This window comes from Phyllostomus hastatus, unplaced genomic scaffold, assembly GCF_019186645.2.
Source record: "Phyllostomus hastatus isolate PE091 unplaced genomic scaffold, TTU_PhHast_1.1 phas_scaffold_21, whole genome shotgun sequence".
In the NCBI taxonomy this organism is placed as follows: Eukaryota; Metazoa; Chordata; class Mammalia; order Chiroptera; family Phyllostomidae; genus Phyllostomus; species Phyllostomus hastatus.
The window spans coordinates 30,767,429-30,794,901 of record NW_025334017.1 but is presented as its reverse complement, the minus strand read 5'-3'; the positions used below and the strand labels follow the sequence as shown (position 1 = coordinate 30,794,901).

The following is a 27,473-nucleotide window of genomic DNA, read 5'->3' as shown; positions in this document are numbered from 1 at the left end:
TGCACTGGACAGTTACTGTTGTATTGGCAGTTGTCATTTTTTATTTGACAATCTAAGGGAAAAGAGGTCAGTGGCCCTGATTAAATAGTCAGGTACTACACGTTTTAAAATTTCTTGAGGCACGACAGTTGAAAACCACTGATCCAAGGCATAGAGTGATCAGCCACTCCTCCAGGTCTACATGCCAATAAAACTCTAGAGGGTCTTGCAAAACCCGAGAGTAGAGGGAGCCAGGAAGTTGCAAACCCAGGCAGGCACTCTGACTCTAATATCTCTTTTATTTATCCACTAAGCTCTCCTCTTTCTAAACTTCCTCTCCTTTTTGGAAGTTTGCATGCATATTTCCTCTTATGCAAATACCCTCCACTGTGGCTAAATTGGATTACTAATGGCTCACTAAATCCACCTCTTGGCTTGACTTCTCTACATTTTTACTAACTCAATAATTCCTTTTGGTGGAAACCTCTCAATGCATTTAGCTTATCTCAAATGTCAGTCCCTGCATGAATCCTTAATTCAATTTTTTTTTGAGCTGAATGTAATCTTTTCTTTTCCTGAATTGAAGGGAAAGAAAATATTCAAAAAGAATAGATCATTGTTTAAGGAGGTGATGATTATAGTATAATCACACAGCTTTAATTCTGGTCTTCTCCCTGTCCTGGGGCATTGCCATCAGGCAGAATGCCTGTCACACAGGCAGGGTATCTGTTGCCATGTGGCACTCACCCCTGGGAAGGAGGCACTAGCCTTCACTTGAATGGAAGAATGGTGATGGACTATTTGTGGATAAGACATATTTAATGAATGCAACCGCTATAATTATTTAGCAAGTATGTTGTGCTTTCTTTAGCTAAATACTTGAGAACACTTCAGCCAAATAAAATCGTGGACTTTAATAAAGTTATTCCTTTTCCATCTCCAAAGCTGTCAACTCTGTTTTAAACAAAGAGAAGAGCAGGTAACATCCACAGTTGTGAGGATCCTGTGGGTTCTTGTGAAGCTCAAGCTGTGCTAAGTGAAGTGCAACAAAGTAACACATGCCTCTTTCCTTAAATAAAATTTAAGACATGAGAGACTTACACTCCAGCATTTCCCTTATTAACCTTAAGACTTTCCCAGTGATTATGATTCTTTCATAAAAAATAATCTTCAAATGATGTACATAAATTAGTTACAAAGTATCATTTTGGCCATCTATCCTGAGACCTATTAAATATGTCCAAAGGGAATAGTAATGTTAAAACTTTTATGTACAGTAAAATAATTTTGTTTATGCATTAAAAGTTCATTTAAAACTTGCAATATTTTCTAGAAGAGTACCAAACAAAATGAATTATCTTTCAGCTATTTAATCAATCTAATAAACAATTTGATGGGGAAACGTTTTTTTAAATAGAAGATAAGAAATCAAACAAAGGTTATGGAAATAAATGAAAATATATTGTATCCTGCATAATTCTAGGAACACTTATAGTATAAGGTCCTGTATACCTATAGACCACAAATCTGGTTATTTTCTACTAGCTAAAGAAAACGAGAAAACTCAATCACTGACAAGAATCTACCACTCCAAAACACAGAAGTTAACTAGTTGAATGGAATATGCATTGGGATCCTAGCACTGAGATATTAGAATAACACAGAGCTTTTAATGAGGGGAATGCTCTGAGACGGTGACGAACTCAGTGTTGCATCCATAGTGGACACTGCTCTGTGCCCTGTAGGCTCTTCTCATGGCAGTCACTCCTGTAGGCCAAAGGCGTACTGCCAGAGATCAGTTCTGCTGAGGTCCTTTTATGAAGGGCCACAGTGATAGGATCCAGGCTTTAGCACTCTCTTCTAGGACGTGTAGATAAGTGACAGCATATTTATTTTGTTAGAAACGTGTGTTCTTACCAGCAGTTATTATTTCACAGGTACAAGTTGTCAGCTTTGCTACAGAACATAATTGGGATTCCCTGGACTTTTACGATGGGGGAGACAGCAATGCTCCAAGGCTTGGAAGTTATTCAGGTAAACACGAGAGCTGGGCTTAATTAAAGTACAGTTGAACTTAGTAATTTTAAACTCTTTCTCTAAAAAATGCTCCCTGCAACTCTGACTTGGTGGTTTTAATTTGCTTTTTAAAAACTATATGTAATGAACTAAATCATGAAGGTAGAAGTTTAAAAGGCTTTAAAGGTAATGAAATAGAAATTCTATTTAAAGCCTTACTATATTTTTTACTATATTTGTGTAATTATTTATTGATGCTTGTATGTTAAGGGTAGCATTTTCCCCTGTGCTTCATCGGTGATATATGTGTTGTGCCTTTACCCTTAAAAAAAAAAAAAGAGTGAGCAATAGTAAATAAACATTAGGCATTACCTGGTAATTATGGTATGTCCACCTTTGGTCATACCATAATGTATACGCATGTACAAAGATTAGAAGCTTTTAAAATTTGTTAAGATGTTTAAAGGTAATTTATGTAATAATCCAACAGGTTCTTGTAGCATGTAAGGTTACATGAAGTTTTACTTTAATTTTAACTATGCATTTTACATTCACTTTAATTATACTTTTAAACTCTAGAAACATGAATGTAGTTAAACTGTTAAATTACATGTTTTAGATACACTGCAATAAGTTTGAATGGATTTTTTAAAATTATGTTTTAAATAGAGTATTATAACCAGTTTTTTAGCATCATCATTGAGGAAAGTAAAGAAGACATAGTTAGAGTAGGAGTGATCTGATTTAGATTTAAAATATATTTTAGATATTTTGACAAAACTTTCCTGAAAAAAATATTTATAAAATTTTGAGTATATACTTGTTTATAATAGATTAGGTATAATATATTCCTAACAGTGGATACTAAAGTAAAGATGATAAAAGTGATAAATGATATGCTCATGATAGCCAAGCCCTGTGGGAGGCTTGTCATCAATTTCTCATTTGATCTATCTTGCAGTCCTCACAGGCGATCGCAGCTTACAGAGATTACATTGCCCAGGGTTGTGCAGTTAAAGTCAGAATGAGGCTAGGACCCCGCTGATGTGACTCCAGAGCCAGGGGACTGAGACTTAGATTCTCTAAGGGGTGAATGGCCAGTTGAGTGGTCTTTGAGGTTTTATTTACCCCTGTCTTCAGTGATTCACTGTGGAAACTGTGGACGAAGTTCAGGAAAAAAGAAAAAAGGCTATTGTGTGTTCTGTAATGAGTTTGCTGTGATTTCTTTTATAGAAGAACCAGTGGTTAAGGTTCACAGAGTTGTGCAAAGCAAGTGTAAAGTAACTAGTTACTTACCAAAAACTGTTTGCACACTATCATCTGATATGTTCATTGGACTTTATCTTAAAACATAGAACTGACATTTATTTTTGTGCTTGTTATTTGAAACTGCTTGGAGTTGTAATCTTACGGGTCTTAAACTATTACTCAGTGTCAAATAGTCAAGAAGTATTTGGTTTAAACAGATATTCTATATTTTTACCCAATAATTGAATAAAGTTGATTTCTCTTAGAAGTTTAGAAGAACATCATTATGATGCATTTGCTGAAAGACAAGGCTAACGCTAGCTCATAAATGGGATTTTTTGAATGCTACCTACCTGCTTTGCTATTAGGGTATAAAAAACATGAAGGTACTTGACCTGATAAAAAATAACATATATTATAATAAAGGACAATAAATGAGTATATCCTCTGAAGCCTTAAGTTAGTATACCATAAAAATCACATGCAAACTTTAAAGTTAACTGTATGAAATATTGAAGTCCACATGAAATTCAAAACATTTATTTTAGGCGACCATAACGTTTACTACTTTAACTTTTACCAGCTCTCTTTGCTCCTATTTTTAAGGAGCAATCTTAAGTGATCTCAAAGACCTGTCCCCTTGGAGATAATCAGGAACAATAAAATGGGAGAAATATTTGTACTAGACATTTATTGAAAAAATTAACAAATACATCATTTCAATGATAACCTACTGGCTGATTGTAGTTAACTTACTTAGTTTTATTGTGTTTTTTGTTGTATGAACATTGACCTGCCTTTTCGATTACCATTTCAGGAACCACAATACCTCACCTTCTGAACAGCACGTCTAACAATCTGTACCTAAATTTCCAGTCGGACATCAGTGTTTCTGCTGCAGGATTTCATCTTGAGTACACAGGTAAATATAATAGTGTGTGCTATTGAAGGAAGTTAAAGACAATTGTATTAAATTTTAAATATCATTTTTATGAACATAGAAATTAACTGGAATTTGTCAAAAGAGAACATTCGATTTACTTTTTAAAGATTTTGATGTGTTCCTTGGATTCAGTTACAAATCTGTGTGCATGAAGTCCTGATGTTCATCAGAATTTACAAGTCCTTTTTTAATTTTAAGAACACCGAACATGAAATCTATGCCCTTAACAAAATGTTTAAGTGCACAGAGCAGTAGAATTCACTATAGGCACAAATAGAGCAGATCTCTCGGACTTTCTCATCTTGCATAACTTAAACTTTATTCTTGGTGCACGGCAGCTTCCCACTTCTTCTTCCCTTCGGCCCCTGGAACCAGCATTGCACTCACTGCTTCTGAGAGTTCACCTTTTTGGTGTTTCTCGTGTAAATGAGAGCGTGCAATATTTGTTTCCTCTCTCGGACTTACTTACTTAGCATAACGTTCTCGAGGTCCTTCCATGTTGTTGCAAAAGTCAGGATATCCTTTTTTCCCATGGTTCTAATAATATTCATACACTTATATATGAATAATATTTATATATAGTGTCTTTTCCATATGAATGTTATACATATAGAGAGAGAAATAACACATCTTCATTTCTTCATGTATGGACAGAGGCCACTTAGATTATTTCCATACCTTAGCTATTGTTAATAATGCTTCAATGAGTGCACAGTACAGTCTCAAATATATTTTTGAGATCCTGATTTTATTTCTTTTGGATATATAACCAGAAGCAGCACTACTGGATTCTATGATACTTGTATTTTTTCATTTTGGGGGCACCTTTAGTGATTGTGCTGGTGTACATCCTCATCAGCAGAGCATGTGCATTCCCTTTTGTCACATCCTCACCAGTGCGTGTTGTTTCTTACTGTTTTGTAATGTTAACAGATTACAAGTCAAAACACATTTATTCATTTATTCTTCATTCAACCAATAAACTTTTGAAACACCTACTAAATATCACATACTATGCTCAGCATGGGAAATGCAAAGATAAACACGTCACAGTATCTTTTTTGGTGAGACCTCAGTGTAGAAGAGACAAAGAAATCAAGCAAAATCCAGTGTTCTGAATACAGGAATGGAGATATTTATGGTAGAGTGCATAAAAGCAGCAGGTAATCAGCTTCATTTATGAAGTTCAGGAAATATTTCAAATAGGAGGTGACACTTTGGCTGTTCTGAATGAACAAGTAGGAGTTTCACGATTTGACAAGAGTGGATGTTTTCAGCATGAAAACTTTGGGTTCTGACAGTGCTGTGATATATGAGGCTAGACCCCTCCAAAAACCAGTATTTATTTATAAAAAATTATGTATCTATTCTTACATGTTTAATTGTAGTCACTGTTAGCACACTTTCCATATAATGCAATGCACCTAGCAAGGTTTTTCTTTTCCACTACCCCAGTTGATTTCGATGCCTTTGAGTGCTTCTGTCATTTTTTTCACCTCTTCCACATCAGCAAAGAGTTTCTCTTCGAGGATTTTTTTTTCCATCCAGGGAAACAAAAAAAGTATCTCTGGGTATGATAGGGTGAACAGGAAGCATGGGGCATGGGGATCATGGGGACCATTTTTGGTCAAAAACTTTTGAATGCTCGGCCTACTGTGGGCAAGTCCACTCGTAAATCACTCCTCATGAAATGGGCAAACGTGTTGAAAGAGTCTTCAAAAAACATTCACTGAAGCCGAGTGCAGCCTCTCACAACAATACCAGCTATACACTGATACAGATGGGTTCCAGAACACTCACCTGGCAGAGAAGCCTATTACAAGGGTCCCACCCTCCAGAAGATAAGTCCAGATTCACTGGGTTCCCCCTTTGTATGGCTTGTTAGGAGAATTGCAACTAGTTCAGAAGGGCTAAGCTAAGGTTTATGGCAGCACAAGGAACTAATGTTTATATAGGTAGGACAACTCCTGAAAGTTATAGGATGTCATGATCAGGAATTTAACTTTTTTGTAAGTGATGCAGTTAAAAGCAGCACATGTTATGATATTTATTCATAATCAAAAATAAATTACAACAATTTTTTAAAGATTTTATTTATTTATTAGTTTTTAGAGAGGGAAGGTAGGGAGATAGAGAGAGAGAAACATTAATGTGCGGTTGCTGGGGGTCATGGCCTGCAACCTAGGCATGTACCCTGACTAGGAATGGAACCTGTGACACTTTGGTTCGCAGCCCGCACTCAATCCACTGAGCTACGCCAGCCAGGGTACAACAATTTTTTAAAGCCCCTTGTATATGACTTTTACATTTCTAAAATGTTTTCTTAAATGCCAGGAAGGTCCTTTATTGGTATATGGTAGATAATATAAGAACATTAAAATTTAATGAGATATGTTATCCAATGATCTATAGTATTTTTCAAACTGTTCTTTTGGCTAGAAACTGTTAATTATGTTCAATAAATGCAGAAAATTGAGCCATATCCTGGTTATCAAATATTAGGTGTTAGTATACATAGTAGCTTGTCTTTTAGATGAAGAACTGAGGGTTTACTCTTAAGGAAAAGAAATGACTTTTGGATTTAAATTTTGCAATTTTTGGTCTTAAAAACTACAATCTTTTGGCAGAAAAGGTGCACTCTAAATATAATTTAAGCATCTTTAATCATGATTTTTAATTTAAGAAGTCAAGCACCTAACCATGTCAAGGGAACTCTGATTAGAACTGTAGGGGGAGTGGGCTATGAATGAGATACATCTCTGTCCTAATCAAGGTTAACCTGATTATGTCAAATGTGGATTTCTGTCTATGTTTGTGATTATTTATCCAACTATAAAATAACAGTTATTTCTACAAAATGAGCAGTGAAGAAGGAATGCTGTTACTTCCTAAATTACTTATCTGTTTTAAACTCAAGAAATGCGGGAAAGAACTCCCTGTTGCTAATGAATAAGCATAGGAACGAATGGTGTATTGATGTATTTGTGTGCAGATGCTTTAAATAAGACCAACAACACTCCTAGTGGTCTGAAGGCTACTCACAGTGAATGGCATTTAATTCGTTAGCTTTTAATTCACATAAACTCAAGTACATGTTCACAAAATCATGCTTTGTATTTAAACTGATCCCCAGATACTTCCTAAGAATCATTAGATGTATGGATCCTCCACCCAAGAGGAAAATGAACAGAAAACTAAACACCTTATTTAGATGACACGAGAATATTAATTGTATTTTTCAGAAACCAGAATGTGGAATATTATCAGACGATGATAAGATGATCACCAGATTTTTAAAACATTGTATTGAGGGCCCAAAACTAAGACATTGAAATATTTTCTGTTTCCTTTTAATTATAATGAAATTCTGAAAAACTTTCTGGATTAAAGTAAATATAATTTAAAAATACCAGTGTTACAAAAATTCTGTGGAATTATATTAAGACACGAATGTTTATCAAATTGAAACAAAGAAGTGAAAATATTCTCGAGGTATAAAAAGACCTTTCCGGAGGGGGCAATTAAATAGTTACAACTTAGTAATATTGTCACATAAAAATACTCCAGCTGTATGTGCTGTTTTTAACAAAGTGAGTGAATTTAAACTAAAATAGGAACTATAAACAAAAACTGAAGAAGTGTAGAGAGATAGCTGAAAAATAGAGTTACAGAGCCCGGAGAAAGAGGGGCAAATAAGAGGGACAGAGAAAGAGCGGAGAAGAAAGAAAAAATGGTAGATTTAATGAAACCAGTGCCAGAGGATACCTAATATTCTTTAAAGTAATTAGAAGGGTTTGGGACTATTCTTCATATTTTCAAATCCATTGTCTAATTAGCATTGATATTAACATAATAATTGCAAAATTATAAGTGAAAGGGAATGGGGGGAGGTTAAACAAGGAAATTTGAAACACAGCTTTACAAATTAACATAACTAACTTCTGCTCTAGTCTCTAAGGTCAAATTTATGAAACCAGCTATGGCAGCACTTTTGGCTGCTTTGTCAATAACAGAGTGAAAAGCAGGTACCCGCAGTGAATTTGGTGGGACCAACAATGTGTTAGAGCAGCTGTGGTTTGGGTGGAGTGTCCAGCGGGGCGAATGCAAAAGCATCACTCAGTGCCCCAGAGAACACTGTTTCAAGGAACTCCAGAGACGACGCCCAAGCCTAGTGGCTTTTTTGAAAATACTCCATCTAATTTTTAGAAAGGAAATCATCATTTCTGTCAAGTTTCAAATAGTAATTTCCCTTAGTGGACAAACATCAATTTTGTTCTAATGCAAGAATCTGTTCACTGATGGAGGCAGGTTATGTTAAGTAGACATAAACTTTTAAAGAACTTTATATATGGAGACAGCCCTGAAGTCACTGGCTGAGATATGAGAACACAATAGCCTCTACCAGAGAAAATTGTATATTTTAATGACTATAAAAAAGGCTAAAAGGAAACAAAAGTTAATCCCTTGCTGTCATGCTAAGTAAAAGTGTCATGCTTAAGCAGTTGTGTTCTGGACAAAATAATTGTGTGCATTTTAAATACAACAGTTATATTTACTTTTCTCCATGGAGAATACCTATTTCACTGCACATCTTTGGTATTTCATTTGTGACAGTCTCTAAGATAAAAGTTCTGCCCATGGGGTAACATAAGGAAGGAATCACAACGGGCAAATAACAGTCTCATAATCACACTCTGAATACCAGCAACAGATGCAGAAGACATTAAGGTTTGCTATAAAAAGGATAGATTTCATGTGGTTTTTTAAAACCAAGAAAGTAAACACTATATTCCTAAAGGAGTATTTTAAATAGTAAAGGTTTCAGGAAACATGGCATGTGTCCTGTCGTAGGAAAGGAAATTTGGCTGAGATTCCTTCCAGAAAGTAAGGTTTTCAGGAAAAAAAAATACAAAAAACTAGATTATTTGATGGCATAGTTACTAGATAGATATGCTTTGCTTTTTATTTGCTTAAAAAGTAAGTGCTAGTGAAGAGACTGATTTTTATCTATAATGCTCATTTGAATTTGAGATCATAACATTTTAACTTGGGAATACCTGATTATTATTATTAATAATATGAAACAAATCTGATGTTTCTTCTGCCCAATCTATTCTTCACATGCCTTGGGAGGCACAGGAAAACATAAGGCATATATACCGTAGTTCCAGAGTTGAGAGGATGCATTTCTCTCTGCTCAATAAAAGGAAGCTGAAACATTAGTTAATAGTCTGCTTAGTATTTTTGCTTTGTTCTAACTTGAGTTATCAAAAGTTGACATGAAGCTACATCATTCTTTTTGTTGAGAAAGTGTACTGATTTGGTAGTTATGTGAATAGATGTAGCTGCTCTGAGTTAATATGTTATTTCCAATATTTTTTAATGTAAAGTATAAAATTTCTCTGTCCCCTAATCTATGAGGTGGTGGGAATCAATTTTTAAAATGACAATTCATATGTTTTTTTGTCTTTAAATACATGTGATGCTGGTTATAACTACATGTCTTGCATAAATCTATTTGTTGTAGGGAAAATGTCCCTTGTACATGGAATGCCATTAAATATATCAATTGTTAGTAGGCTTTCATGAAGTGAATTTGTAATTTCTAGTCTCTCAGCCCCTGTGATTCTGGTAAAGGTTCATCATTGATAATTTTGAAATAACTATTTGATTGTTTTATGCATATGTAAGTTTCTTCACATTTCCTTAAATTTTTTGACACACATTTGGAAATAATGGAAATTCCTAGAGGTAAAGTAGAATATATATAAATCAATGAACAGTTTTGGGGTTTGAATTTATAACAGGTATATATTTTAAAAGGGGAAAATACAGGCAGTAGTTTTGTTTGGGAATGTAGGGGTGGTTAGAGGTCTCAGGGTGCAGTCTCTGAGGAAGCCAAAGGCAGGACTTAGTGTTACCAGATTGAAGGCATGCATTGCCTGGGCACAGTGAAGACAAATCAAAAGCAAACAGAAGTTTGCTGCCAAGGAAGTAAACATTTCTTTTGAAGGAAGTGGTACCACAGTCGCAGGTGAGCTTGTGCTCAGAGACCTGGCTCCCCTGGCTTCCTGGGGATGAGCTGGGTGGTGGGCTCTCCTGATTGGCTGGGGCCCGAGTAGGGTCCTTGTGTCAGGTCCTGATGTCTGCTATGGCATTGTTCTGTTCTGTCTGGTTTCATGAGGGTGTGGTTCCTAGGGTCATTCTGCTTTCTTCCGCCTGGGGTTGAAACACAACTGAAGTCTCAATGTTATCTTTAGATTGAAGGATACTCTTTTTCTGTGATCAACAGACCTGAGGCTTTGTTCCTAAAACAGTTTGATGCTGACCAGAACCTCATGTCCTGAGGGCTTATGAGTTAAGGAAGGGAGTGGAATGGATGTGCAGAAAGGAGAAAGAGCCACGTTAAAGAAAAGTGTTTCTGTATAGCTAAATTACCATAATGAATACATTGTTAATTTGGCTGTAAATCCCAAATTTTCCCTCCATTACCTGCAGAAGGAAAATGCAACTCCCTATATTGGCTAAGATTAAAAGACTGTTTACAATCTATACCCTGCCTTCCTTTTCAGCTTCATTTCTTGCTGCCTCTCCCCTAATTCTACATTATGTTTTCAGGAAAAACACTTCTCTTTTACATAAAGGAAAGAAAAATCACTCAGAATTCCATGCTATTTTTGTTTGAAAGTATATCGCACTTACCTTCTCCCTTATTGTCATAAATCAGTACAACATAAAAGTTTTTAGTGCTCTGTTAAGTTATCCCTTATTAAATAATTAGTCAAACAAAGAAAAACCTTCATTTAGAGTGATTATTCTACTATACTGTAATCATCTTTTAAACTAACCTCTCTCCTGGCCCAAAATGGGTTCCTTTAGATCAGAACCTGGTTATATTGCTAATCGATCTTAGCATATCCAGCATCTAGCGTGATACAAATATACAATAGGTGCTCAATAATTGCTTATGTAATTGCTTATTTACCGGAATGAATGGTACCTTCATGTCAGATTCCATCAAACATTTTATCATTTAATTTAGCATTATTCTGTAGGCTAAAATTTCTTAAGTGCTACCTATTATTGGATATCCAACTAGTTATCCACAGTAGTGCTAAATTAAATGTTAACTAAGGTAAACATAAATAAAGAAAATGTTAAGTATCAAGGTAAATATGAATGAAGCCTGTGCCACATGTTCCTAAATCACCAGTGCCCATAGGAGATTAATAAATGTCAGAATTGTTCCTTCTAAAAAGACTTATCCACAAACAGCCAAGTTACTTGTTACCAAATAGGTATTTGTTTAGTTGATTTATGAATTCCAAAGGTATATTTTACCAGAAAAAAAGCCTGCCTGCTTACTATTGTAGTTTTCTTCATTTTCACACTAGACCAGGGGTGTCAAAAACTCATTTTCACTGGGGGCCATACCAGCCTTGCAGTTGCCTTCAAAGGGTTGAATGTAATTTCAACTCCTTAACAGTTAAAGAGTAGTTACATTTATACAGTCCTAAAATTATTTCGGCCCTTGGAAGACAACCTCAAGGCTGATATGGCCCCCAGTAAAAATGAGTTTCACACCCCTGCACTAGACCAACACATATTGAATTCATACTTTGGTCACCACCGACTTCTATGTGATTCTCAACCTGTTACCTCAAAATGATAAGTGTGAAATGCCAAATGATAATTCTAGTACATTAAAATACCCTCAAAGGTACCATAAACATAGAAATAATAGTTATTTCTTTTGTACCCATTGTTTAGAGAAATTTTAAACGAAGACATGCAATATATTTAAAAAGCAAGATCTTCACTCTCAGTGAATACCACCTCCTGCACAGAGACATGATTCAATTTCTCTTTCTTTCTCACATAAATGCAAACCCCATGTTTTTTTCATCTTCATCTTCAATACATGGGTTGTCAAGTAAAATTTATGAAGGAGTGTTTCCTTTTACAGAACAATGTTACTGAGAGTCTTAGCAGTAATACACTTTCTTCGTCCTGTCTCCCTCTCTCAATGCATTAAAGCTTCCTTTAAATCATTATTAAATACTAGGAAATAATATACATGTAATTATATAATCAGAATTATCTGATATAAATCATATGATTAACAATATTTTCTACTCCAGATTGATTCTTTTCTAAACAGAATTGGAGAGAATTATATGTAGCTATAAATAAATATTAGAATGATGAACTGAGGTTATGATGTTTCAGTCAATGTAATTGCCTACAGTAATTTGACACCAAACTTAACTCTGCAGCTTCTGATAGGGATTTGTCCCTGGCTTTGTTTCTGTTTGTTTTCAGCTACAACAGCACATTAATTGACCCAATTCTCATTAAAGAAAAATTCAGTCAAAGAGCATCTGTGATTGCAAAGGGCCTAATTTTATAAAATTTACACTCACGAAGCTGAAAATGAGAATATTTTGATTACCATGGTTAAGCATGAATGAATCTTTTGCAACATTTTTACAAAACTTCTTTTTCTTTGTTCATTCCTATAAATAATAACTTATTGGTTTGTTCACTTCAGAAGAAATGAAAAATAATTCTTAAATGAAATAGTTTAAAATTACTTTTAATATTCAGAGGTTTGTGTAAGTAAAATGTGTTTATAAAATATGAACTGCACTATTGTCAAGTATTTCAATTTTATTTCCTCTAGTACACATAAAAAAAGATGCAAAAAAAAATGAGAGGCCATTATATGACTTGTCTTGCATCTCTAATCAACTCATCATCTTAATTTCTTCCCTGAAATATTCTTATTCAACAGGTTAGCTGGTCCAACTCAATTGTTTTTAGACAAATAGAAGGAAGTATGTTCTCACACCCGCAAATTCTCAGCTAGTACTAATTTATCCAATAGATAAGATATTTTATTACTTACAAAAATAATTTATGTTCATCATAGAAATTTCAGAAATGCAGAAAAATACAAGTCACAAAAATTTCATAGTCAAGAATAATCATTGCTAACATTTGTCATATATCCTTTTGGTCATTTTTCTCTGATTATATACATATCAGAATATTTAAGTTACAACATTGCTATTACATAGTTCGTAAGAGTTCATATCAGTTTATAAATGTAAAACCCTCCCATAACTATTTTATTCTGTATTATGCAATAACCTTGCATAAAAGTGAGGCTCACAATATCTATGGCATCACTGGCTCAGTTTTATTTATCCTCCTCCCAGAGGAGAAAATCGACACATCTGGTTATCAGTAGTTTTCCAGGTATATGTTGTTGAATGGAGACCTTGATGGAAAGGGAAAGAAATAAACATGTACAAAATTTGGCCTGCTCTTCTCAGGCCAAACAAAATTTGGCCTGCTCTTCTCAGGCCAAATTTTTCTTTAAAAAAAAATGTAAGTTTATTATTTTATAAGAATGACTGTGAGAATGACCTTAATGGGGAAGGGTAATAAATGCCCTGTTCAGGAGCCCCAAGAAACCAGAGGAAGGTAAAATCATATCGACAAGACACATGTCTATATCATAACTTATTTTTTCCTTGTATTCAGTAATTCCTGAAAAGGGCTCTATGAAATCAGATGCATGTAATGTGTAAGGCCCAATAATATGTATTAAATGAGATTAAAATAATTCCAAGTTTTTGTGTCTTCTTGGATCTCACAATATAGTTGGGGAAGTGAGAGTTTATCCCTTAAAATTTTAAAAGTAGGTCACAATTTAATGGTAACATCTTTTCTAGGTCTATAAATTCAAGATTACTAAAAGAAGAAAGAAAAGAAAGAAAGAAAGAAAGAAAGAAAGAAAGAAAGAAAGAAAGAAAGAAAGAAAGAAAGAAAGAGAAAGAAAGAGAGAGAGGGAGGGAGGGAGGGAGGAAGGAAGAAAAATAGAACATTATATATGTTTAGAGACCTAGCTAATTGAGGTACTGGGCACTGGGATTCCATTCCACAGACTTTCAGGACTTCCTCAAATGCAGTTCCAAATGAACAATTAGCTCCTCCTCTTTCTGTCTTATTTCCTGATCTAATCATAACTCTATCAAGTTACTGCCATTCTGCTATTTCCTATCCTTAAATGCTGCCTAATTAGGCATGACTTTCAGCTACTCTGACCATTCATTGTAGTATTAAATAGGGAAAGTATATTCCATTTGCAGACATAGAAATTTGCGTTTATTAAAAAGTAGTTACAGTAAGAATTACTTTCTTTTTTATAGTATATATTCATCCATACACCCAGTGGTTACTGAATGCTTCTTTAATATGATGCTGTGCTTTGAGCTGCCCTCATGGAGCTTCTGTTCTGAGAGAGAAGATCAGTCTTGAAAATAAATCACATAATTATTTATTCACTATTATTTTATGTTCAGTGCCACAGAGGAAATGTAGAAGTTGGTGCTGTGAGAGAATCTATCAGTGGGAAATCATGTGGTTGAGAAGTGAACTAATATATGAAACACTGTCATGCTTTAGAATTTTGTTTAAATGCATTTTAATGAAATGAATATATATATATAATTTTGGAGTGATGATTGCTTAAAATGTGAATAAAAATATAATAAAGATTGCTTTTATTGAAGATAAAAAGATTTTAATAGTATATAATATAAACAATGTTTTAAAAATATTTTGGCCAAAAACATTAAACAAATTTTTAAGTCTTAAATGAATTATTTAAGAAAATCTTTTACATGTTATATACTCTTATTCTTTAGTGTTAAAAATAAATTTTTTACTATAAAATAATGAAAGTGTTTTTGAATTATATCATTATCTTCTCAGAAATAACTGATTTCATGTATTACACAACACTTTTAGGTCTCAGTGAGATACTTGTTTCTCTCCTTTCTGATTATAGTTTGTTGGGAAAACAAATCTTACTTATAATTACATTTTTAAAATTTTACATGTAATAAATATATTAAACTATACCTCATTAAAACCCCACTCTTTGTGAAGGAAGAAGAAATCAGGTGATATGGATGAAGTAACAAATAATTTTTAGTCATTTTAATAAGAAAATTTTATGAATACTTTATTCTCACAATACATTATTACTTTTATTTATGGATTTAATTTTCAAGGATTTTTGTTTTTGTCTTACAGTAGAAGACACATAGGCTGGGAGTTAAAAGATAATTTAATTATAATCACAGAGCTATTTAATAGTTAGTACCATGAAAATTAAAAAATTTATGGGGGAGTTCCAAAGCACATTGCTCTTAACATCTACAGTTAAATCTTGTTCACAGAATATTCTTAATGTCTCAATGCAACATCTGGTTTTAATGACCCAGATATTCAGTTTTGCTAATTTAACAGGCATGATTTAAGCATTCATTATTTGAAGGTTACTTATATTTTCATTACATATTCCTAGCAATCGGTTTGGACTCCTGTCCTGAACCACAAACTCCCAGCAGTGGAATTAAAATTGGAGACAGATATATGGTTGGTGATGTAGTGTCCTTTCAGTGTGACCAAGGCTACTCTCTTCAGGTGAGTTTATTTTAAGATCACAGTTTTGATTTTCATTGCCCTTTCAGAATATTTCAACAAACCAATGATAGTAATCCTCAAGTTTTAAAACAATGTGGATATTGGTCCTCCTAATTTAGCCTGAAGTTAAATGACATTTAATTTTTCATTAAAATATGTGTATGAGAGAAATTGCTGGAATGAACTAAATTTGTGTTGATTGCAAGTAATTTAAAGTGATTTTTGAAGCAAAATTGATTCTTCACTTTTCTCTATTCACATGGGGTGTGACAACTGAACTCCTGGTTCTTTAGAATTTGAAAATAAAAATGAATTACTATGTAAAGCATTAAACTAAATTTCCATGATAATAAGTTCTTCAAATTAGTGAAAATTAACCATACATATACTTTGCTAAGGAAGTGGATTTGCAATGTGTATTCATACTTCTTATATTTATATTGACCATGTGTTGTAGGTGTTTTAAGGGTCTCAAAATTATGGTATCGTAAGAAATCTCTCTGAAGTTTAGACATATTATAAAATTAAGGAAAAAATTGATGCACAAACTATTTCACATGTTAAGTAAGTAAATTTCTCAGAGGAAGCTAAATTAAAGATTAATAATTTATAGTCTTTATAGTTGTGTTTCAAATGATTAGTTCCAGAAGGGCAATCAGATATTTCTGGACTTTCTATATCAACTTAAAATTTAATATACCTTAACTGACTTGTTTTAATATTTTATGAAAGGATTTCATAATTATTTAACCTATCTCACCTTGAATATTGTAGCAATTTATTATAAACCACCACATATGGCCCTTTCACTTCTGTAATCATTGCAATATCTTACTAGAATGTTTTGATTAAAAATGTTAAAATATAGTTTGTAAAAAAGTATTTCCTGATTGATTTTTTTTTTAGAGAGACATAGGAAGGAGCGGGGGAAAGACAGTGAAACATCAATTTGTTGTTCCACTTATTTATGAATTCCTGGGTTGCTCCTTATATGTGCCCTGACTGGAGATTAGACCTGGGACCTTACCATATAGGAAAGACACTTTAACCAACTGAACTGCCTGGCTAGGACCTAAAATGCAATTCTAATATGATATGGAGTCTTAATTTTTCTATCTCAACTTTATTTTTTTTACATTTTGTCACAAGTATATATAATTACCTTTCTTATTCTAACTAATACTAAGATTTATAGTAAGTTAAAAAATATAAAGATGACAATATATATTTCAGCTTGTTTTCATAATAATCATTCACTATGCTTTGTTTAACTTGTAAAAGGTGTACTAACCTGCACTGTCGTGTCTATATAGGGTCATTCTCACATAACATGTATGCCTGGACCTGTAAGAAGATGGAATTACCCAATCCCGATTTGTTTGGGTAAGTTAAAGAACTATAAATCATTTAGAAGCTTTATCAAATTTTAACATTACACTCTGTATATGATATTGTTTAAATATATAGTTTGCCTTCTGTTAGGTTTTATGGAAATGATACTTTGATATAAATGTTATATATCTTTTTTTTGTTTTAAACTTTTACATTTTTAACCCCAATTCTATATCAATGGATAACTTAAAACTGTAGAAAATTGAGAAAAAATATTAGGTTTTTTGATTTCCCAGAGTGCTTTTTAATTTAATTAATTAACTGTTAGAGAAAAGGAGGGAGAAAGAGACGGAAAGAAACATGTGTGTGGTTTCCTATCATGTACCCCCAACTGGAGACCTGGCCCACAACCCAAGCATGTGTTCTGACTGGGAATCAAACCAGTGATGCTGTAATTCACAGGCCGGTGCTGAATCCACTAGGCCACACCAGCATGGGCATCCCCAGAGAATTTTTTATAGCATGATATGATAGAAGTACCCAGGAATCAGGAAAATAGTAAATATCCTATTGCTTACTACTGAGCAGAATAGACAAGGAATCTGGAGTCTACCAAAGGCAGCATGACACTCCATGGGATATCTTCAGTGGTGACAGGCAATCGAGAAAGCCTCCAAGAAGATACGAGATGACAAGAAGCACTACACATAGGAGAATGGCACCTCAGTCCCCTTCAAAGTAGGCACTTTGGGACCTCACACAGTTCTCCCAGCATCTCTCCCACTGTTCAAAATAGTGAAAATTCCTTTGTTGGAACAGCCATCAGCTGCCCTTTTGCTGTATTTTCCTCATTCTCAATGATCTGAAATCTCTTCCCTTTCAAAGGTGATTTTAGTTTTGGGAAAAGGCAGTTTCAGGGTACCAAATCTGGGCTGTAGCAGGGCTGAGTCACCTGGGTGATGTGATGTTTTTCCAAAAACCTCTGCATCTAGATGTGATGATGCATGAGTGGGCAAGTTGCCATGACAAAGCTGTCAATCACAGTTGCCCATAGTTGCAGCAATTTTTACCTTATTTCATCTCTCAACCGATGAAAAACATTGAGGTAATACTCCTTATTAGTTGTATGGTCTAGGGGATGTATTTGTGATGGACAGCACCTTCTCAATCAAAAAACAGTTAATATAGTCTTGATCTTGCTGTGACTTTGCCACACATTTTTCTAGTGTGGAGAACCAGGAAACTTCCATTCCGTCATTCCCAAAAACCCTTTGAATCATCTGTGAATAATGTCTGCAGGGCAATGCTCAAGTTTAACCCAAAATTTGATGCATATTTGTTGCTCTACTGGCTCAGTCATTTTGAATGAGCCACACGGTACACATGCTCACTCAGTGGCATCTGCTGCCCCCACTGACTAGTACAGTGACGTCATCATTGTTCATGCATGTGCATTCCTGTCCATTCTCCTTGCCTGCCAGGTTACATGGAGTTGCACAAACTGTTTTCATTATATTAACAATTGTTGGTCTCTCTCTGGACAGACCTCATATACCAAAAGGGCAAACTTTTGCCCTAACTTAATGCTGCTTCCAATTATTTCTTTCCATCATTTAATTTTCTTCTTTCTTCCTCCTTTCTGCTATCTGTATGCAACCATTACTATAATGAGCTCTACAGAGTATGAAAAGATATGTCAGAGAGGATCCCTGTCATTAAAATATCCATTTACCATTTAGAGTGGAAGAAATAAGAGTAATTTAGTGTTAAATTAATCATTGATTACGTTATGGACTTTCAGAAATATGAGCTGTTGTTGACTGAAGTCATTAGGAAACGTAGTCAGCTCATATAATTGACAGAGACTTTTGGATGGTATGTGTAATTACGATACATGGATGAAGAAGAAAGCCTTTTCTGAAGAGGAAGAAGGGCAAAGGCAGAAGAATTGGTGTGACTTGTATGACCTACCTCTATGCAATGACAAACCTGAATTATATTAGTTTGCTTGGGCTGCCGTAACAGAATACGACAAACTGGATAGCTTAAACAACAGAAATTAATTTTCTTACTCTTCTAGGAACTAGACATTCAAGGCCAAAGTGATGGCAGGAGTATTTACTTTGGAGGGCCTCTTTCCTGGGCTTGTAGATCGCTGTCTTCTCCCTACATCTCCTCATGGCCTTTTGTCCATGAGCAAGTGCTCCTTGTGTCTCTGCCTGTTCCTGTGAGGATGCAGGACTGTTAGATTAGGGGTCCGCCCTTAGGACTTCATTTAACTGCAATTACTTCCTAAAGGCCCTGTCTCCAAACAGAGTCACATCGGGAGTTAAGGCTTTAATATAGGAATGTTGGGTGGCCACAATTCACTCTGTAACACTTTGTACCGTGTACACAATTCTTGGTGGAGAATACTGGAAAATAACATTTAAGAGTAAGGATGTGTTTAATTGGCAAAAGATGTTGACAACATTCAGACTTTAGAGTGGATGATAGTTTTTAAAGGCTGTATTTCTTTTAATATCAGAAGCAACTTACAAATGCATATAATACTAGTTATAAAATATAAATATATATAATGTCTATTTTAAAATGTATATATACAGATAATGCCAATTATGCATGTGTTATATGTGCGAGTGTGTATGTATGTGTATCCAATTGTGTATAAAAATTGGGAACATAAAAGAGCATAAAAAACAAATAACGTGTATATTCTGCTGATGAGAGCAGAGAGTGTAGGGTTTTGTTCATTACTCTATTTCCAATGCCTATGAAAGCTGTCATTTTAAATAAACATCCCATAAATATTGTTTGATGAACAAATTAAAGTTTTGGGATTCTACAGTGTGTATATGTTGTGTTTCCCTTCATGATATTAACTTAGAGGAATTACCCATATTGTAATGTTTTTGTTTATTTTGTTTTTTTTTTTATATTTTGTATTTAATTATTTTTAGACAGAGGGAAAGAGAGGGAGAAAGATAGGGAGAGAAAGATCAGGTGCCCCCTACTGGGGACGTGGCCTGTAGCAACTCCTTTGTAGCAAATCAAACCAGCAACTCCTTGGTTCACTCAATCCACTGAGCCACACCAGCCAGGGCCATAACATGTTTTTAAAAGCCTGAGTTTTAAAATGGCTCCGTGGCTTATAGCATAAATCTGATTTGTGTAGTTATTCTCTTTTTGTTAGAATTGTGCTTTGTCTTCACAATACATATTTATAAGGCCTTTTCACATGCCTTCATGAATACCTCTAATTGTTTACTTAAGATTTTACCAAAGTTGATTGATTAAGCCATTGTATATAATTGTTTAAAGACTTTCATAAACATTGCTAAATTGCTCTCATAAAATTATTATGTTAAATATCACAAAGTATTGTATGATGATTTTCATCTTTCTATATTAGTAGCACCAATTATTATTCTTAAATTGCTAGTTTTTTAGGCAAAGTATTGCATTTTGATTAACTATGCATCCATTCCCCGTTGTACCTTATTCACAAGGGAAGTACTAGAATGAAATGATATATTAATATAATTTAGCTAGAAGTTTAAGTTTTATTACACAGGATATATTGATATGAAACTGTATGGAATACTTAACAGATTTGGATGTCCAATATGTCCATATTCAAATTTTAGCTAGTGTACAATAGGTATGTTTGGTAGTATATTATTCTTTGCAGTGCTGTTTGCTCACCTGTTAAATGGGATAATAATATCTTCCTCACAGGCCTACTGTACAAATTAAAGGGGAGAATGCATTTAAAGTGTTTATCACTGAACCTGGAACACACTGAGTAGTAGCTGTTATAGTGAAAAATATGCAATAACAGTATATTTTATTCTCATTATGTACATATGCATATAAACACACATGCATGCACATATTTTTCGGAAGAGAAAAAAAGAATATAAACAGGCTGTGAGAAGTGGAATTATAGGGCATTTTTATTTCTTTTCTACCCATCTTATTTTGTGTTTTGTAGTTTTTGGACACCGAGTTTGCACTATACTGATAACAGTGTTTGAATCGGCATCATGGCTGTATTATAAGGAGAAACTGATAGCATGAGGCTAAGTCAGAGAATGTTAAAAGTCTCATCATCAAGTTACAAGGTTACAGCCTAGTGAATTGGAAAATAAATAATCTGCCAGACACTTTGATGGAAGAAAGGAAAAGTCACTTGAGATTTTTAGGTAATACAGACAAATTAGAAGGAAGAATCAAAGAGTAGTTTACCTTGGAGTGCTATGTTATGGTTGTGTCCCTAACAAAAAGTGTCATGGGGCACAAAATCTACTCTGGAGCCACAGAAGGATGGAAAAGCATACAGTTGTATCTTTAGATCTCAATGGTAGTCATGTTTGGAAAAAAAGCTTTACATGCAGATGGACTGCTAGATTATGTATATCCCCCTAATAAAATCTACTTGATACATAATTTATTCAGTTCACATAAAGATAGCAGTCAAACTTGTTATTCCTATCCTACAGAACATTGATAGCATTTCTACTGAATTTTTCTTTCTGATATATAACCTGAAGTTTGAGCGTATGTCTGTTACTATTCTTAACAAGAAATAAACGAGTGAAATTATAAGTCAGTGTTCAGTACAGGTAACTTTCAAACTTGATGTGCAGTCATGAAATGTAATTCTTCAACCCACAATTAACAGATGTGTTTTTTTTAGTCTTTTTATGATGAAATGATGAAAATGTTCATTTAGAAGAATTAGCTTCCAAAATGCTATTACTCTTTTATATTAAGAAGTTCTGTTTAATCATCCAAAAATTAAAACTTGGGGTAATCATCTGTTCTTATAATTTTTACTTACCTTATCAATAGTAAATCAGTGTTACAGAGATTCTAAAGCAAGCACATTGATAAATTATACCTAAATTCTCCAAGTTAGGTGTATCTTTTTACATATTTTGTACTTCCCTATTCTTTATTTAGATTCTTTTAGGATAAAGACCATACCCCATGTGTGGTACGTGAATTCCTCACACATTCCTGATATAAACCAATATTTTTCTTAATTATTTTTATTTATCCTTCTTACAAAATGAGTAAAAGGAGGGAAGTTTGTAAAAATAGCTCCCTGTTGAACATGGTACTTAGAATGGGTATTGTAGGCTTGATTTTGTTCTGAGTTATATCATCTTTAGAATGAACAAAATCATTACTAGAAGTACCTAAGGATGAGGAATAAGCTGCCCACTGTGGAAAAGGACAAGTGCTCCTCACTCGGTTGCGTTCATGGCACACGAGCTACCCCTTGCTGTGCTGTAAGCTCGTTTTCCTTGTATATGTTGCTGAGAAAGGAAACATCTTGTCTTCTGTGCTATTTTAGAAAATTCATTGTCAGTTGATTATATTTGATTTCTAGTGTGTGGTGAATGAGAGCTGACAATATTTAAATTTACCTCAGTTTTAATTCAGAGACTTGACAAGTCTGGAAATGATTTTGATTTGTTCTTACTGCAGTAGGGCATCCCACCACCCTGGCTCACGTGGGACCTCTGTTATCTTGCAGCTCAGTGTGGCGGCTCCATGTCTGATTTCAGTGGCGTGATTCTCAGCCCTGGGTACCCTGGAAACTACCCCAGCAGTTTAGATTGCACATGGACAATAAAGCTGCCCGTAGGTTTTGGTATGTACATTAAAAACATGTGAAAAAGTTTTCAATATCATTAAATGCATCCTTGAAAATAAATATCAATGTCTAATATAAAATATTCACAAAATTATAGTTTACTTTGGATTATGTACATTTATGTAAATTGTGGAATTGAATTTGGATAATTGCCTAAGCCAAATAATTTTGACAAGAATATTTGAATAACTAAAAACATATAGGGATTTTTTTAATTTGATAGGTAGATAGATAAATAGATAACTTGATGACGTTTTCCAGTTGATACATATGTATGTAGCCAGAATTAGATGTGTGTGGCAATGATGAATTCAGCTTAACTTTTTAATGTATAATTATTTTTGAAACTCTCTTCATTTTGTAACCAAGTAGTAATTTATTTGTAACCAAATTATTTTCCAGTAATCTATGTAATTTATTCAATATTCATTGTAAATAAATAAAACTTTATATTTGAAAAATAGTACATATTTTCTAATGTTAGATTTAAATACTACTTCTATATACTACTTTTTCATTCTAATAATATAATTCCCAGTTTTTTGGATATATTGCACTTAATAATTTTATTCTCACTTTACATCACAAATATGTTCACTTGCAACTTCATATCACATGAACCTATAAATGCATAAATAGATATTCTAGATTGCTTATTAAATCACAAAAGACTAGGATGAGTGAGCAGTTCTTGTGGAAACCTGGTAGATTTAGTGCAATTTAGAAATTCTGTACTATCTCACTTAGTGAGGACTGAATTCAAGTACCTGGTTACCCAAAAGTATATGCAGCCTCAGAATAAAAATTTATATGTAAATGTTTTACAGAACTTCACAGAAATTCATAGTTTTGATCATTCTTTACTGAGTACATATTATATTTCAGGTACTATGCTAAGTGCTGGGGATAAAATGCATAGTAAAATGGATTTTGTACCTTTCCCCAAATAAGTTACAGTCACGATGAGGATACAGATAGTCACTATGCTATTAAGGTATAATCAAGAGTACAGGGCTGGACAGTGCAGACAACCAGCCTAGTCCAAAAAATTCAGAGAAGCATTGCCTGAGGGGCTGATGCCTGAACTGTGCCTTTAAAGATGGGGAAGAGTCAGTCCGACAAGAAGGGTCATTTTATGGGAAATAGGAAAGAAATTCTAGACAAACTGAAGAACTTCAACAAGGCAGAACACAGTGTTATTACACGCAGGTGTTGAGAGAACAGGAAACCATTGAAAAAAAGACTGCTTAGGGGCTTTTTAATGAGCATTACTCTGGCTACAATATGTAAACTGTTAGTTTGAAGTAGTCACATTCTTGTTCATTGATTGAAAGAGAATACTGACAAATATGAATAATAGATTTGCACCAATGTGGCTATTCTTTATCTTTTACTTACCCCATGTTGTTTATGGAGTTAAATAAATTATTTTAAAATATATTATTAAACATTTTCAATAGTATCATTATTTCAATTTACCTGTCGCTAATGCTTCCTTGATTTGAAAAACTGTCCACTAAAAATTAGAAACATCTAATTTTTATTAGACACACCTAATAAAAAAGACATATTTTAGAAATGAAAACATAAGAGACTGTTTCTGGTTTGATTTCATTGAAAAAATCTCACTGTTTTCTTTGACTTTTGCTTAAATTAGATATTGGTTCTAATGTATTTGAATCAAGTACTTTATAATTTTTTAAATAAAATTGAGTACAGATCAATAATTGTAGAATTATTTTCTTGTGCTCATAAAAAAATTATTGACAAGATAATTTGTGGAAAAGGGGCTCAGGGAAAAATTTGGGGAAACAATTTAGAGTGAATCTGCATCCCTGGGGACCTCACACAAAAAGGTATCATGTCCAAATTCTAAGAAGTTTGTCTCATTGTCGAGGAATATATTTAATATTTTAAAGAATATTTTCAATATTTCCCATCTTTATTTGTCTATGGAACTCTTTTCCATGCGACCCTTTTCTGAGTAACAAAATACAGCTTGACTTGAGAACCCTCGTGTAGTTTAGTTATTAAGAGCAAGGGCTCAAGGGCCCGTGTGTCTGACTTCAAATCTCAGCTTTTGTAAGTTGCTGTGCAAACCTAGCTTGTTTGTCTAGCATTTCTGTGCCTCAGTTTTTTCTGAGTAACTGTGAGCATTAAACAAACCCTTAAAACAGTGCCTAGCTGAAAGAAAATATTCAATGTCAGATTTTATTATTAACAATTGCAGAATGGTCGTTGTAGGAAAAAACACCAAGTTGACTAAAATTGAATATAAATTGAATTAGGCAAACATGCCTTTATGAGCTTTTATTTTATGTTGTTTTGCATCCCAGGGATATTTACTATCTCATATTTTAGTTTTGTTTATAAAGAAACTAAGACTATTTGGCAATTTTTTCGGCATATAACACGGATCACTAGATTTTATTGAGACTATTTCATAACATTTAGCATTAGTTTCTGACAATCAAAGTACTAAAGGAGCATACTGATACCTTGTGTGCCTCTGAATGATATTTTAAAGAAGTTAATTTTTTCCCCCTGATGAATGACTAATTTCTAATGTAATTATGGGGTCTGATTACATTACTATATAGAAACTTAGCAGTTAAATTTTGGCCTCCAATAGGTATTTTACAAAGTACAATTTACTGAGTCTCTTTTTACCTCAGAGTTGGTTGATATATTGTTAAATAATATTAAATAGAGCGAAAGCCATTTTCTTGATTAGTTTTACTATGGTGGCATCATAGTAAAATGGAAGATGTTCCTCATGTGGCCACTAGTGGGCGTTTGCGAGCAATAGCGTTTCTTTGAACCATATAGCAAAGTTAATTGTCCCAGGCAGACAGCAAATCCAGGGCCCAGATCCAGAGAGTATACCTCGCAGCCTAAATGGAAATAGGTCTAAGTGCATTAATGTGGACGTGTGCATTTGTTTGTGTGTGCATTTGCTTTATTAAAAAAATAAAGTAGTATTTTGTGTGCTTTTCTTCTTTAGGTGTACATCTCCAGTTTGTTAATTTTTCTACAGAAACTATACATGATTATTTGGAAGTAAGAAGTGGAACCTCAGAAACTAGTACTGTTATCGGCCGACTTAGTGGTCCGCAGATCCCATCTTCCTTATTTAGCACTACTCATGAAACCAGCCTGTATTTTCACAGTGACTATTCACAAAACAAGCAAGGGTTCCACATTGTATACCAAGGTGAGATGAATAACAAAGTGAAAGTTGACTTAGTGCCAAATCAGCTACTAGCAATCTAAATAACTCTGAATTTTCTATTTTCTGTTTCAGAAAGAGAATAACCTAAACCTTCAGTTAGCAAGATTTTTAAAATTATTCAATCTTCAGGCAACTATATAGGGGGAATGATGTCATTCTGAGGCCTTAGAAAAATCGTATAATGAACAAAAGGATTCAATTAATCTTAATGCACAGTGAAATTAAGCCCATCAAGGCAAGGTAGTTAAGCAAAGCTGGACATCAAATATTTATCTTAGCTTTTATATCAACATGAATGAGTTGAAAATATTTTGCAGTACTCATCTGTTATATGTAAAATTATTTTTTTTTACCTTTAATGATAGAATGGTATGACATTCCTTAGTTCCATTTCATAGCCATGAGAATAGGAAATAAACACTTTGACAGTCGTATTCTATTAGGCTTTATTCTAATATAAAAGTGCTGCATGACCCTGAGCACAATCCTTATGAATAGTTTCGACTTGGGTAACACAAAATCGGAGGTCAATGCCCCTGTTCAACCTAAAGTGGCCTGGGACTCAACTCCATGTTTTTTTTAATTTGCATGTTAGTAATAGTTGTTTTGAACTTTATATTATAAAATGAATGTAAAATATGTACCATGGTATATACCATCAGTAGGTATTTAGTGCATTTTAGCTATTATTATTGTTATTATATTATTTTAGATCTTCAAAGTCGAAGATTTAAAATGAAATATTTAATGTTATGATGTTTTACACAAATGATGTAATTCCAATGACTTCAGTGTTTAATAAAATAACTTAAAATTTGATTATACATCTGCCACAATTATTAAGGACCTCATGAGTATGTGATGCTCTAGGATGTGATTTCCACAAAAAGCACATATAACTGAAAGACCTTACAAATATAGTTAAAGGAGATATTGTAACGTCCAACTGCATGGGTCTAAAATAATGAAAACCTGAATCATATTTGCAGATATAGTGTAAGAGCACTGCAACACACATTATCCTTTACAGAAAATAGGAGTCATTTCTACCACCTGGCAGTACAGAATTAACTGTGCTCCCAAAGAATTTAAATATTTCAGGAACAATTGGGCAACTACTTATTTTCTTCTTTGTTTCTAGAAGACTCGGAGCTATCTTTGTTGTCCTTCTCTGGAAAGTGTACGGGGCCTGATGCCAGCACTTTGCTATTTAACCCAAACCTGGCCTCAGGTTCTTTTCCCCGCCCTCATTTTTTTCTCTGTCGCTCAAAATAATGTTCATATTTGAATGATGTAAAACTGGAATTTGAACTTCATTCACTACATTTTCATCAATATGCCCTTGAAGAAAAGATTAATTCTTTTCATAATAAAAGTATAAAGTTAAAGAATTGGTTACCATTATTGATCTAATATTAATATTATTGACATCAGCCACAATGTGTTACGATCATCACTACATATTATTGGTGAGTTATATAGAATTTTAAAACTATCTCTTCTTTTACTGCATTGATATTATTGAGCTAATGGCATATTTGAGAAATAGGTTAATTTAT

At 33.7% G+C, this 27,473-nt stretch overlaps 1 protein-coding gene across 3 annotated transcripts in view; it reads left to right on the top strand.

Moving 5' to 3' along the window:
- The window catches only part of CSMD3 (CUB and Sushi multiple domains 3), an 891,194-nt gene that overhangs the window by 765,263 nt on the left and 98,458 nt on the right, over positions 1-27,473 (top strand). For all 3 annotated transcript variants that reach the window (XM_045861257.1, XM_045861256.1, XM_045861255.1), the window contains 6 exons: positions 1,917-2,013; positions 4,061-4,165; positions 15,567-15,685; positions 16,999-17,068; positions 22,563-22,679; positions 25,687-25,896. In XM_045861257.1, the coding sequence (XP_045717213.1) occupies positions 1,917-2,013; positions 4,061-4,165; positions 15,567-15,685; positions 16,999-17,068; positions 22,563-22,679; positions 25,687-25,896 (718 nt within the window). The remainder of the gene's footprint in view (positions 1-1,916; positions 2,014-4,060; positions 4,166-15,566; positions 15,686-16,998; positions 17,069-22,562; positions 22,680-25,686; positions 25,897-27,473) is intronic.